This window comes from Carassius carassius, chromosome 37, assembly GCF_963082965.1.
Source record: "Carassius carassius chromosome 37, fCarCar2.1, whole genome shotgun sequence".
NCBI lineage: Eukaryota > Metazoa > Chordata > Actinopteri > Cypriniformes > Cyprinidae > Carassius > Carassius carassius.
This window is the reverse complement of record NC_081791.1, coordinates 26129465-26143810: the sequence shown is the minus strand read 5'-3', so window position 1 is coordinate 26143810 and position 14346 is coordinate 26129465. Positions and strand designations below refer to the sequence as shown.

Here is a 14346-nt window from a genome sequence, read left to right as displayed (position 1 = left end):
GCCGAACGGCAGTGCGGACTACCCGGCCCTCTTGGAGTCTTTGGGAGGGGTGCTGGAAAGTGCTCCGACTGGAGACTCCGTCGTTCTACTGAGGGACTTCAACGCCCATGTGGGCAGTGACAGTGACACCTGGAGGGGCGTGATTGGGAGGCCTCCCTGATCTGAACCCGAGCGGTGTTCTGTTATTGGATTTCTGTGCTAACCACGGTTTGTCCATAACGAACACCATGTTCAAGCATAAGGGTGTCCATCAGTGCACGTGGCACCAGGACACCCTAGGCCGGAGGTCGATGATCGACTTTGTAGTCGTGTCATCAGACCTTCAGCCATATGTCTTGGACACCCGGGTGAAGAGAGGGGCGGAGCTGTCAACTGATCACCACCTGGTGGTGAGTTGGATCCGATGGCGGGGGAGGAAGCTGGACAGACTCGGCAGACCCAAACGTAATGTTTGGCCGAGCCCCCTGTCAGAGAGATCTTCAACTCCCACCTCCGGCAGAGCTTTGACCGGATCCCGAGGAAGTCTGGAGATATTGAGTCCAAGTGGACCATGTTCTCCACCTCCATTGTCGATGCGGCTGCTTGGAGCTGTGGCCGTAAGGTCTCCGGTGCCTGTCAAGGCGGCAATCCCTGAACCCGGTGGTGGACACCGGAAGTAAGGGATGCCGTCAAGCTGAAGAAGGAGTTCTAGCGGGCCTGGATGGCTTGTGGGACTCTGGAGGCAGCTGACAGGTACCGGCAGGCCAAGCGGACTGCAGCCCGGGTAGTCGTGGAGGCAAAAAATCGGGCCTGGGAGGAGTTCGGTGAGTCCATGGAGAAAGACTATCGGTTGGCCACAAAGAGATTCTGGCAAACCGTTCGACGCATCAGGAGGGGGAAGCAGTGCCCTACCAACACTGTTTACAGTGGAGATGGGCACCTGTTGACCTCAACTGGGGATATTGTTGGGCGGTGGAAGGAAAACTTAGAGGATCTCCTCAATCCCACCGACTTGTCTTTCGTTGAGGAAGCAGTGGCTGGGGATTCGGAGGAGGACTCGTCCATCACCCGGGCTGAAGTCACCGAGGTAGTTAAAAAGCTCCTCGGTGGCAAGGCACCAGGGGTGGATGAGATCCGCCCTGATTACCTCAAGTCTCTGGATGTTGTGGGGCTGTCTTGGCTGACATGCCTCTGCAACATAGCATGGCGGTTGGGGACAGGACTGGCAGACCGGGGTGGTGGTCCCACTTTTCAAGAAGGGGGACCGGAGAGTGTGTTCCAACTTTAGGGGGATCACACTTCTCAGCCTCCCCGGGAAAGTCTATGCCAGGGTACTGGAGAGGAGAATTCAGCCGATAGTGGAACCTCGGATTCAGGAGGAACAGTGTGGTTTTCGTCCCGGTTGTGGAACACTGGACCACCTTTATACCCTTTCCAGGGTTCTGGAGGGTTCATGGGAGTTTGCCCAACCAGTCCACATGTGTTTTGTGGATTTGGAGAGGGCATTCGACCGTGTTCCTCGTGGCATCCTGTGGAGGGTGCTCTGGGAGTATGGGGTCGGCGGCCCCCTGCTTAGGGCTGTTCGGTCCCTGTACGACCGGAGCAAGAGCTTGGTTCGCATAGCCGGCAGTAAGTCAGACCTGTTCCCGGTGCATGTTGGACTCCGGCAGGGCTGCCCTTTGTCACCGGTTCTGTTCATAATTTTTATGGACAGAATTTCTAGGCACAGCCAAGGGCCGGAGAGTAACCGGTTTGGGGACCATACGATTTCGTCGCTGCTTTTTGCGGATGAAGTTGTCGTGTTGGCCTCCTCAGACCAGGACCTTCAGCGTGCACTGGGACGGTTTGCAGCCGAGTGTGAAGCGGCTGGGATGAGAATCAGCACCTCCAAGTCCGAGGCCATGGTTCTCAGTCGAAAAAGGGTGGATTGCCCACTTCAGGTTGGTGGAGAGTTCCTGCCTCAAGTGGAGGAGTTCAAGTATCTTGGGGTCTTGTTCACGAGTGAGGGAAGGATGGAACGGGAGATTGACAGACGGATCGGTGCAGCTTCTGCAGTAATGCGGTCGCTTTACTGGTCTGTCGTGGTGAAGAAGGAGCTTAGCTGTAAAGCTAAGCTCTCGATTTACCGTTCAATCTACGTTCCTACTCTCACATATGGTAATGAGCTGTGGGTCATGACCGAAAGGACAAGATCCCGGATACAGGCGGCCGAAATGAGCTTTCTCCGTAGGGTGGCTGGGCGCTCCCTTAGAGATAGGGTGAGAAGCTCGACCACTCGGGAGGAGCTCAGAGTAGAGCCGTTGCTCCTCCAAATCGAGAGGAGCCAGCTGAGGTGGCTCGGCATCTATTTCGGATGCCTCCTGGATGCCTTCCCAGGGAGGTGTTCCAGGCATGTCCCACCGGGAGGAGGCCACGGGGAAGACCTAGGACACACTGGAGGGACTATGTCTCCCAGCTGGCCTGGGAACGCCTCGGGGTTCCCCCGGAAGAGCTGGAGGAATTGGCTAGGGAGAGGGAAGTCTGGGCGTCTCTGCTTAGACTGTTGCCCCCGCGACCCGGCCCCGGATAAGCAGAAGATGATGGATGGATGGATGGATGGATAAATATAATTTCAAGGTTAATGAAAATAAATTTGCAATGCTTTATTAATTGTTTCTTAATGTGTATGTGCTGTGAGGATTTGCAGCGTTTCTTAATTTGCATGTGTTGTGAAGGATTTGCAGCGCGTTTCTTAATTTGCATGTGTTGTTAAGGATTTGCAGCGCGTTTCGCTATATGCATGTGTTGTGAAGTATTTGCAGCATGTTTCGTTGTATGCAAGTGTGGTGAGGATTTGCAGCGCATTCCGCTATATGTATGCATCTGATTTACTGTATAGTTCAGATAAAATACTAACATCATGGTGACAAGTGATTCCACAAGACCTGCTTGAAAATGTCCACTAATTACTCATCAGAGGAATTGAGCTGAAGATCAGCTGCGAATCAGGTAATATTGTCCTGAATCAAATAATCTATTTCCTTAAACAAAGAACCTTGCAGTTGAGTCATTTTAAAGCCCACTAAAGTTTTCTGAAATCATACAAGTGAAAGTGAAAGTGACGTGACAATCAGCCAAGTATGGTGACCCATAATCAGAATTTGTGCTCTGCATTTAACCCATCCAAAGTGCACACTCACATAGCAGTGAACACACACACACACTGAAGCACAGAGCGAGCCAGCCAGGAGTACAATAGCACTGCATGATGAACACGATGATTTCTAAGTTGATAATGACTTTGGATACAAAGCAATTGATAAATAGGATGATTAACATTTTCAGAGTCTGACAGATGTGGTCATTATGTGTTGCCGTGATTTTGCCAAGACAGACATGTTCCTGGATCAATATTACTGTCCAAAAATATAGACTTAACCCATTCTCTACCTGGTCTCAAAACCTAACCCTAACCCTAAAAATTAATCCTAAAATCAGTATGAAAAGATTAACTGATTAAAGCTGATTAACAAGGGTGTAGAAGCACCTAACCCTGATAGGAAGCCTAAAGCAGATATTTCCTGTGAAACTATTCCTCGATTCTGATTAGTTGATTAGAATGTTGTTCAAGGTAAACAAGGATGTTTATCCATGAACCTGTTGTACTTGGTGAAATCACGTTCAGCATCATTAACTCCATTGAAAAGAGCATTCAACGCTCTTCAAATCATCTCTGGGTAAAAAGAGTAATACAGGTCTAGAAACAACATGAGTGTGAATACATTTACATAGTTTGTTCCCTGTAATCTACACAACACTGACACCTTGGTGTCCGATGTGGCCAATAAATAAATAAATAATAGATGAGTATTCAAATATCCTGCAGGCTTTTGTATGTTTTCTGTCTGGATATGTGATGACGTCTATACTTTATCTGTGCAGCGAGGCCCTCAGGATAAATAGATATGGAAACACAGCTCGTCTTGAAAGGAGTAAATCACACAAAATAAAAATTCTGTCATCATTTACTCACCCTCATGTTGTTTGCAAACATGTAAGACTTTCTGTCTCTCTGGGTTTTCATTAAAATACAGTTAAAATAAGCATCATTAGGATTTGTCCAGCTTAAAAAAAACAAACAAACTGTAAAGCAGATTTGTATTACATCTTATAGGCTTCCAAGGCTACAATAGCTATGTGTGAGGAAGAAATTAACATGTTATTAGTTATTGACTGAAATCTTACCTTCTATCCTCTCAAATATCATTAATTCTTCCAGACATTCAGAAGAAATATATGTTAAATTTATCCTATTATTCCCTTTTTTTCTGTTTTAATTTTAGTTAGTTTTAGTAATTTTTTTGTGTTTTTGACATGTTTTTTTAAAATATGTCAGTATTTAAATTTTTTCCTTTTCAATTTTAGTTAATTTAGTACATCAAGTGAAACTAAATTATTTAGTTTTTACTAACATTTTGAATAACTTTTTATTTTTATATTTTCTGTTTTCATTTTAAAGTTTTATTAATTTTGTAATTGTATATATATGTAAAAATTCTATATAGTTTTTATTCTTTTTATTTTAGTTTTTTATTGAGGCCTGTTTCCATCACAAAATAAAACTGCATGTTTATATATCTGAATTGTGAGGGGGAAAAAGTCACAATGTAAAATATAAAATGTTGCCATTATTATTATTAATATTATTATTATTGTGTGGTGGAAACAAGCCTCCATTTGGGTTAGTTATTTTAGTTCATAAAGGTAAACTAAACAAAAATGAGAAATGTTGCCTAAAATAAGTCTGAATCATTTTTTTTGTTGTACAGCACACCAGATAAATGGACCACTTTCATGATGCTTTTAAAGTGTTTTTAGTTCTTTTTGAAGCATGAAAGCTCCTATATATTGTATAACTCAACAAAGAAGTTGCACATGTCACTTCTTCAAGTGTCCTGCTCAAGGACACAACAGAATCGCAGCAGGATCTCATTTAAGGCCACACAAGCTGCAGCCTTCAAAAGCTCCAGCTGGCTTTCTGAATGTGTGAGATATTCCCAGTCACTTCATATGCAACATTGATTTTATAACATTATTTTACAAATGCACGTAACAGAATCCAGCTGAGCTTCAGTCAGAGTTTGCATTTCTGCTCACGCTCAGATGCTTTGACACTGAGATATGAGTCCAGTCCCAGTATAGCACTCCGTCTTTGAACACAGTGAGCAAAAGAGCCTCCCAAATCTGTCTTGGTTTTGGTAACGCAAGAAACATAAGGTACGAAAATATCAGAAATCAAACAATTATCCCTCATCAGGTAATTTTTGTCCATCTAGTGTATTTTTATCTAGTATCTCTAGTTTATCTCGCTGCAAAGAAAAGAAGTGCACTTCATTGTACTGAATATGCACTTTTAATGTACTTCAGATCTTAAAAGTGTATATATATATATTAAAAAAAAACTTTACTGGCAGATAATATAATATTAATGGCAGTTTAAGAGAGTAAATGTACATGGAGTACACTTTTAAAAAGTGCACAATCTGATAACGTCAGATGAAAGGTTTTTCATTTTAAATCGTTGTTTTAACAATTGTTTAGATTTAGCATTTTAGAATTTAACTTTAATACATTTTCATTTAATTGCAATAAGCATGCATTTAATTGTCTGAAAATAATTACAATTTTACACATACTCTTAAGTATATTGTATAATCTTGTTTTTGTTTTTTTTGCATAAAAAAGTATCAAGTAAAGAGCTTATAGTCAAGCTGTTTTTGGTGTTTTCCTGGTCCAGTTTGGTCTTTTAGGTGGTCTGCCATGACTAATGACCACAAATTACCTTCTTGAACCAGCTAGAAACTGTAAAAACCAGCTAACACTATTTGTTCAAATGTCTTTTCAAACTTGTATGGTTTTTCTGTTTCTATGAAAATGAACATGAATGAGCATTGCTGAACTCAAGAAATGACAAAAAGAACATTTAAGTATCATTGAAGACCTCTGCATGATTCAAGCCATTATTTGTCCCCATTATTCATCCCTGAATGTCCTCATGCAATGCATATATTCCAAGGAGCTGCATTAAGCAGATTTTCAGTGAACAGCTTCAATTATACGACATGGAAAATGGTGTACAAATTGTATGAACTGCTTTTTATCTTTTTTGCTTGATGATTTGACATTGACTTTCATCACTTCCATGAAAGAAAGAAAATGGAATAATTAACATTATCTATTATCTTTTTTATTCAACGTTTCCTTTAAACTGGATTTGGCCAGATTTTCCAGCGTGGTTAAGACTATGTAAACATTTTTGTGATCATCTGTGACTATCACTCTCAACACATTTAGAATTTCTCAATGCAACTGTTGAACATGTGCACGCTGTGTCTTATTTTGGCTCATTCAACGTAAACCCGTAAATAATCTCACATCTGAAATAGAATGAAGAAAAACTGCTGCACTGATTGAACTAACTGCACACACAATACAATGCTTATAAAACAACAACTGCTCTAACAAAAAAGCTTCTTCTTCAAAGTTCCCGTAAACACTTTTGTGTCCAAATGGAAGTGTTTCATCTCCCATTTGCTTTGACAGAAAACAGAAGTGCTTCAGACTAATGTGATGCATGACTCATGATCACCTCTTTACGGCCTGCAGTATTATTTTGGTGCCAGCGCTGAGATTACATGGAGTCATTACATTGCTATCGCTGAGCTTTACTCACAAACACAAAGCCATTCCAACAGATGCTCTCCACAATACAAACAACAAAAGTGTGGGAGTCTGTATTGTCAGATGGCTTTGTGGAATAAGTTTGCAAATCTGTCCAGGAAGAAGGACAGCAGGGTCTTGCATTTATCAAAGTTGAATGTGTATTGTAGGAAAACAAACATAAAATCCAATGTCTCTGAGAAAAAAAAAACTGATGTCAAATAACAGCTTATAAAAAGACAGCATTAATTATACACTCAAACAGATCAATCACTTCAACATTATTATTGTGTTGATCTGTTCTGCTTTGTTTTCATTCTTTTTTTTGTAATATTGTCCTAAAACTCTTAAAGTAAAAAAAAAAAACATGAAATTCATGATTATAACCACAAACACACATGCACATATACTACTGCAAATTTTAAAAGTACAATCAATATTTTTTAGTGTAAATTTTTCCAAAAATTTACACTTTTTCCAAAAATGTAAATTTTTTTTAGTGTAAATTTTTCTTTTTACTGTAAATACAGTAAAAACATAAATATTGTAAAATATTATTACAATTTAAAATAAATGCTTTCTATTGTAGTATACTGTAAAATGTAATTTATTTTAGTGATGCCAAGCTGAATTTTCAGCATCATTTCTCCAGTATTCAGTGTCACATGATCCTTCAGAAATCATTCTAATATACAGATTTACTGCCCAACTATTGAGTTATCAATTATTATTGGTGCTAAATTGTTCTATTTATTATCAGTGTTAAAAATTATCAATGTTTATCTGCTAAATACTTATATAACTGTCACAATTAAATTTTTCAATTCAATATTTAACAATTTAGCATTTTCTATATTTTTGAACAAATAAATGCAGCCTTGGTGAGCATAAGAGACAATCATATGTGAGTATATGAGTGTATTTGTTTAAAAAAAACATTCTGTATTATTATTATTACAAAATTCTATATTATTATTATTATTTTTATTATTATTATAATTACAACCCGAATTCCGGAAAAGTTGGGACGTTTTTTAAATTTTAATAAAATGAAAACTAAAAGACTTTCAAATCACATGAGCCTATATTTTATTCACAATAGAACATAGATAACATAGCAAATGTTTAAACTGAGAAAGTTTACAATTTTATGCACAAAATGAGCTCATTTCAATTTTGATTTCTGCTACAGGTCTCAAAATAGTTGGGACGGGGCATGTTTACCATGGTGTAGCATCTCCTTTTCTTTTCAAAACAGTTTGAAGACGTCTGGGCATTGAGGCTATGAGTTGCTGGAGTTTTGCTTTTGGAATTTTGTCCCATTCTTGCCTTAAATAGATTTCCAGCTGCTGAAGAGTTCGTGGTCGTCTTTGACGTATTTTTCGTTTAATGATGCGCCAAATGTTCTCTATAGGTGAAAGATCTGGACTGCAGGCAGGCCAGGTTAGCACCCGGACTCTTCTACGACGAAGCCATGCTGTTGTTATAGCTGCAGTATGTGGTTTTGCATTGTCCTGCTGAGATAAACAAGGCCTTCCCTGAAATAGACGTTGTTTGGAGGGAAGCATATGTTGCTCTAAAACCTTTATATACCTTTCAGCATTCACAGAGCCTTCCAAAACATGCAAGCTGCCCATACCGTATGCACTTATGCACCCCCATACCATCAGAGATGCTGGCTTTTGAACTGAACGCTGATAACATGCTGGAAGGTCTTCCTCCTCTTTAGCCCGGAGGACACGGCGTCCGTGATTTCCAACAAGAATGTCAAATTTGGACTCGTCTGACCATAAAACACTATTCCACTTTGAAATAGTCCATTTTAAATGAGCCTTGGCCCACAGGACACGACGGTGCTTCTGGACCATGTTCACATATGGCTTCCTTTTTGCATGATAGAGCTTTAGTTGGCATCTGCTGATGGCACGGCGGATTGTGTTTACCGACAGTGGTTTCTGAAAGTATTCCTGGGCCCATTTAGTAATGTCATTGACACAATCATGCCGATGAGTGATGCAGTGTCGTCTGAGAGCCCGAAGACCACGGGCATCCAATAAAGGTCTCTGGCCTTGTCCCTTACGCACAGAGATTTCTCCAGTTTCTCTGAATCTTTTGATGACGTTATGCACTGTAGATGATGAGATTTGCAAAGCCTTTGCAATTTGACGTTGAGGAACATTGTTTTTAAAGTTTTCCACAATTTTTTTACGCAGTCTTTCACAGATTGGAGAGCCTCTGCCCATCTTTACTTCTGAGAGACTCTGCTTCTCTAAGACAAAGCTTTTATAGCTAATCATGTTACAGACCTGATATCAATTAACTTAATTAATCACTAGATGTTCTCCCAGCTGAATCTTTTCAAAACTGCTTGCTTTTTTAGCCATTTGTTGCCCCCGTGCCAACTTTTTTGAGACCTGTAGCAGGCATTAAATTTTAAATGAGCTAATTAAGTGGATAAAAGTGTAAAATTTCTCAGTTTAAACATTTGCTACGTTATCTATGTTCTATTGTGAATAAAATATTGGCTCATGTGATTTGAAATTCCTTTAGTTTTCATTTTATTAAAATTTAAAAAACGTCCCAACTTTTCCGGAATTCGGGTTGTATTATTTATCTGCAGTTGTATTTATACCATGTTGTCTATACCATGTGGAAATATGGCTGTGTGTATGTCTAGTGCTTTCAGGTTAGTTAAGTCCTTTCTTTGTCCTCTCATGGCTTTCATTCATAATTCATACAAATGCATCACACATCATAGGCTCTTGATCGATATTTCTGTTTGCTTTTGTATAAAAAGAAATCAATGGAGAGAAATACACATACACACACATATATATGTATGTACTATTCTCTATAAATATCGGGCATGAGTGTTTGTGATATTTGTGGAAGCTAGTCTTACACTTCCTGTTTCTCAAAGGACTGAATGTGAATCAGTGTGAGTGAGTGAGTGAGTGAGTGAGTGAGTGAGTGAGTGTGTTGAGTGTGAGAGAAAGGGTGGTGTATGAAGTGAACTAAACATTATTAAGATAATTTCCTCTCACGGATAGCAATGGACTTGTTTACACTGTGTCTCAAGAAGATAATAACCATCAACAAATAATCTCTCAATATTAAACACGAAAATGCTGTGATGGCAAACAATCACAGCCAATTTCAAACACATTTTGAGACTTCAGGATGGAAGAGATACCACAAAAATGTTTACATTTAACATACATTTATATAAATGAGATTGCCATGTTCCTGTATGTCAACTTACAGAGCTTAACTACTGTAGCAATATGAAGGTCATGGGTTCATTTCCAGTGAATGCATGTACTGACAATTTACCATAAATCACTCTGGATAAAAGTGGATGTCAAATTCATAAATGCACATAAGATTTTGTTTTATTTTTAGGTCCAAACTGGGTTTCTCTTGCAAAATAAGCCAATTAGTTTTTTTTTAAAGAGCTCATTGCAATTTATCTGAAACTGTAGATAGCATCACCAACCTGCTTTAAATGCCGCGAGTCTAAGGAGCACTTGCTTAATGTATAATTACTAAGAGCATTTGTATGATTGGACAGTAATCCCCGGCCGTCACACCAAATGGCCTGTGGAGGTTTTATTTTTAGGTGTGTTTGAGAATCATATTGGAGGTTTTGATGCGTACAGGAAATGAGAAAGGGAGAAACGGTCTCTTTGTTTGTCCATTCTTTCAGTCGCTATTGCTTCGATGTAATGAAGAACTAGAAAATACCACACTGCAAAAAGAATAAAAAAATTAGTAAAAAAAAAAAAAAAAAGAGATAAAATTATTAAGAAAAAAAAATGTATCTGTAAAAAAATATAGAAATATTAGGGAAATTAATGCTTAAAACAAGACAAAATGTCTGTCAGTGGGGTCAGAAAAATAATAATACTTTCCTTTTGAATTAAGTTTATTTTTCCCCCGCCTTAGTTAAGTAACAGTTTTTAAAAGTCCTTAAACTTCTTAAGTAATTGAATATAGATTAAAAATGCAGTATAATAATAATAATTCTAATGTTATTTAAAGTTTCAACCAGTTCAAACGATAAATCAAATGCATTGCTGTGACTAATAAAAACAGATATTCAGGGAAAAAAAACGAGACTAACATTTAACCAAATGATTAAAGACTGGGGTGAAGTCATGGTTTCAACCAATAATAATAATAATAATAATAATCAAATTAAGGAATTCAATGGGGTGCCATCAATAACCCAGATGTCATTTGGATTAAATGAGACCATAGTGGTTTAATGGAAAAGCCCTTATTGACCAACCAATAATCATAAAAAATCTTATTTTTAGCTTACTGCTGGAAGGTCATCAAAAAAAAACCCAGAGATCATTTGGACTAAATGAGACCATAGTTAAATTAAATAATAATAATAAAAAACATATTTATCAGTCAATAATCATAAAATCATTTTTTTATTGAAAAGTCATCCAAAAACTTTAACCCAAAGGTCATTTGGATCAAATAACACAATGAGACCCTTACAATTTAATCAAAATACCCATATTGATCAAATAATAATCCATAAAAACCCTAAATTTAAGGCTTTATTAGAAAGTCATCCAAATAATATGAAACCTAAAGGTCATTTGGGTCAAATGAGACCATAATAATTTAATTGAAAACCCATTTTGATCATAATCATAAAAAACCCTGATTTTAGGCTTCTACTGAAAAGTCAAAAAAGACCATGAGAAGTTTGGCCCATACTGAGAGATATACAGTAGGAGAGGCTTTTATGGGAGGTTTTTGGTTTTGGTGGTTTCTACTGCAACCGTTCATTGTTGTACATTATTAGGGGTAGACAGGGAGACTAACCTGCTCCGAGAGGTTTTTGGAGCGCAGAAAGAAACCGAGCAGACATCCGATAACAACGGCCAACACCGAGAGGATGAGCAGGCCGTTTTGCTTACAGACCCCTTTAACTCGAACCCAAACTGCATCCAGCGCCACAGCCATCGTGTGTCCCACGTCCACAAAACACCAGCCACACTAGCAGATCTCCATACATCCACTGCCCAGATCCAGATGGGAGACGACCCACGCAGATGGACAAGAAAGAATAAACTGACGGATATCGATCATAACACTTTTCTAGCATCCACTGTTTGCAGCCCATTCGGGACACAACAGCTCCACCCACCTTCCAGTTCCACCAATAGGAAGCGAGCAACAGCATCAATCCTATTAGTGAAAGCACGCTGTGTAAAGGGGTCTGTGGCCTGGATTACACGCACAGATCATCAAACGAAGATAAAACTGCCTGGATCCGTTCATAAAGGACGTTTGAGGGAAATGGTTTCATTTATGGGTGTGTGGATGTGTGCATTTTGGGGTTAAAGCACAACATTTTTATTTATTTATTTGCCTTTGTTTATGCAGATTCTGAACTCATTCAGAAGTAATTCACTTTTTTGAACTGAGAATTTTAAGAGCTAAACATGTAAGCAGAAGAGTTTTTTTTTCCCTTCCAGTTTTTCAGAAATATGCAGAAGACATTGAGATATGTTAAGAAATATTGAGAATGTAGTCTTGAACACAATACACATATAAACAAAAACACGGACTGTAAAATACTGTACACTACTGTTAACAAACTTTGGGTTCAGAAAGACATATTTATTTTTTTAAAGAAATGAATACTTTTATACAGCAGGGTGCATTAAATTATTAAAAAGTTACAGTGGAAAAAAAGTGGAAAGACATAATAAAAGTAAAAAGATAGTTACAAAAAAATTAATTTCTATTTCAAATAAATGGTGTTATTTTCATAATCAGAATCAGAGTTTTTTTGCCAGGTATTTTCACACAGACGAGGAATTTGTTTTCGTAACAGAAGCTTCTGCAGTGCAACAGAATGACAGCAACAGAACAAAAACACAGATAATAAAAAATAGAACAAGTGAGGAATAACAATATACAAATTGACAATTGTGTGTGCAGGTATATTACAATAGACAGTTTTGTATGTAGCAGGGATAGGCAACTCCAGTCCTGGAGGGCCACTGTCCTGCAGAGTTTAGCTCCAACCCTAATTAAACACACCTGAAAAAGGCAATCAGTGTTTTCGGGATTACTAGATAGATACAGGCAGGTAAGTTTTTATGAGGGCTGAAGCTAAACTCTGCAGGATTGTGGCCCTCCAGGACCGGAGTTGCCTATCCCTGATGTACAGGTATATTATGTGCAAATTTGAAGTGTAGACTAAGTATGTGTGTTAGATAAATGTGCATGAGTGTATAAATAGTGTTGTGTGTTCCACAGTTATTGTCAGGTGTTTCTCCTGAAGTCCACGATCATCTCCACTGTTTTGAGCGTGTTAAGCTCCAGGTTGTTGAGAGTGCACCAGACAGCCAGCTCTTTAACCTCCTGTCTGTAGGCAGACTCATCTCCTTCCTGAATGAGGCAGATGAGTCTGCAAACTTCAGGAGCTTCACAGAGGAGTCTTTAGATGTGCAGTCATTGGTGTAGAGGAAGAAGAGCAGTGGGGAGAGAACGCAGCCCTGGGGAGCTCCATTGCTGATTATACGCGTGCTTGATGTGTATTTTCCCAGCCTCACAAACTGCTGCCGGTCTGTCAGGAAGCTGTTGATCCACTGACAGACGGAGGTGGGATGAACGTTCTATTCATCAAAGATTATTAGAAAAATATATATCGCATTTTCTACAAAAATATTAAATGACATGTTTTCAACATTGATAAGAAAAAAATTCTTAAGCAGCATATAATATTAGAATACTTTCTGAAGAATCATGTGAAACTGAGGCTTCAGATTTGCATCATAAAAATAAATTAAAGTTTTACATTTATTCTAATAGAAAACAGATATGATAAATTGTGTAAATACTACACAATATTACATAAGGTACAGTTTGTAGGACCTGCCACGAGAGGGCGCACTACCAAAACAATAACAATCGCGTGGTTTGATGATGCTAAGGAGGAGCGTAGAATAATGGGATTTGTTGTCTTCTACCCAACCGCTGATGGATCAGACAGAAAGATAAATCATGGATTTAATGGATGAGGTAAAGTTTGGTAAATGTTGTGTTTGATGTCATAATTTTCAAACGCGATTTCAATGATTTATGTGAGTAGATTACGTACAAATCAATGCAAAGAGGCGATCAGACTATGGATCAAACGCTTTTCGCGCGGGTCTAGAGACACGATGTCCTGCGTTTGGTGTGTATGCCCCATAATACTAATCTTGTTGATCGTTATAATAGCATACGTTTTCTGTAAAGATACGAATCAAAACAACTCACCTGTCGAGATAAACACAAGCGAGATCGGCATCTCTTTCTAGTTGAAATTTGTCGAGAAGCTCTCTCCATCTAGAAAATGCAACACCGATATTGATCCTCGCTCTTTCTCTCCTCTTGTCCCAAACTCTTCTTGGGTCGTTTGGTTGGCCCGTACGCTTACGTTTACGGGAGCTGTCCTTGTCGACAGAACCAGCGGCAAAACAGTAATTATGTTCCATAAATAAGGAACACAATCCACCATAAAACATGCAAGACCAAAATAATATATAGTATGACAAGCAATGTGCACAATCTGCACAGTCAGTGATTTTTTTTTTTTTTTTCGTATGAGATCAGAGAATCACAGGAGTGTTAGATGACATAATCCCAACA

At 38.8% G+C, this 14346-nt stretch overlaps 1 protein-coding gene across 1 annotated transcript in view; it reads right to left on the bottom strand.

Moving 5' to 3' along the window:
* The window catches only part of slc1a7b (solute carrier family 1 member 7b), a 65121-nt gene extending 53340 nt beyond the window's left edge, over positions 1 to 11781 (bottom strand). Inside the window, exon 1 of the mRNA XM_059528425.1 lies at positions 11524 to 11781. Within this exon, the coding sequence (XP_059384408.1) occupies positions 11524 to 11664 (141 nt within the window). The 5' untranslated portion in view covers positions 11665 to 11781. The remainder of the gene's footprint in view (positions 1 to 11523) is intronic.
* Between the last annotated feature and the right edge of the window lie 2565 nt (positions 11782 to 14346).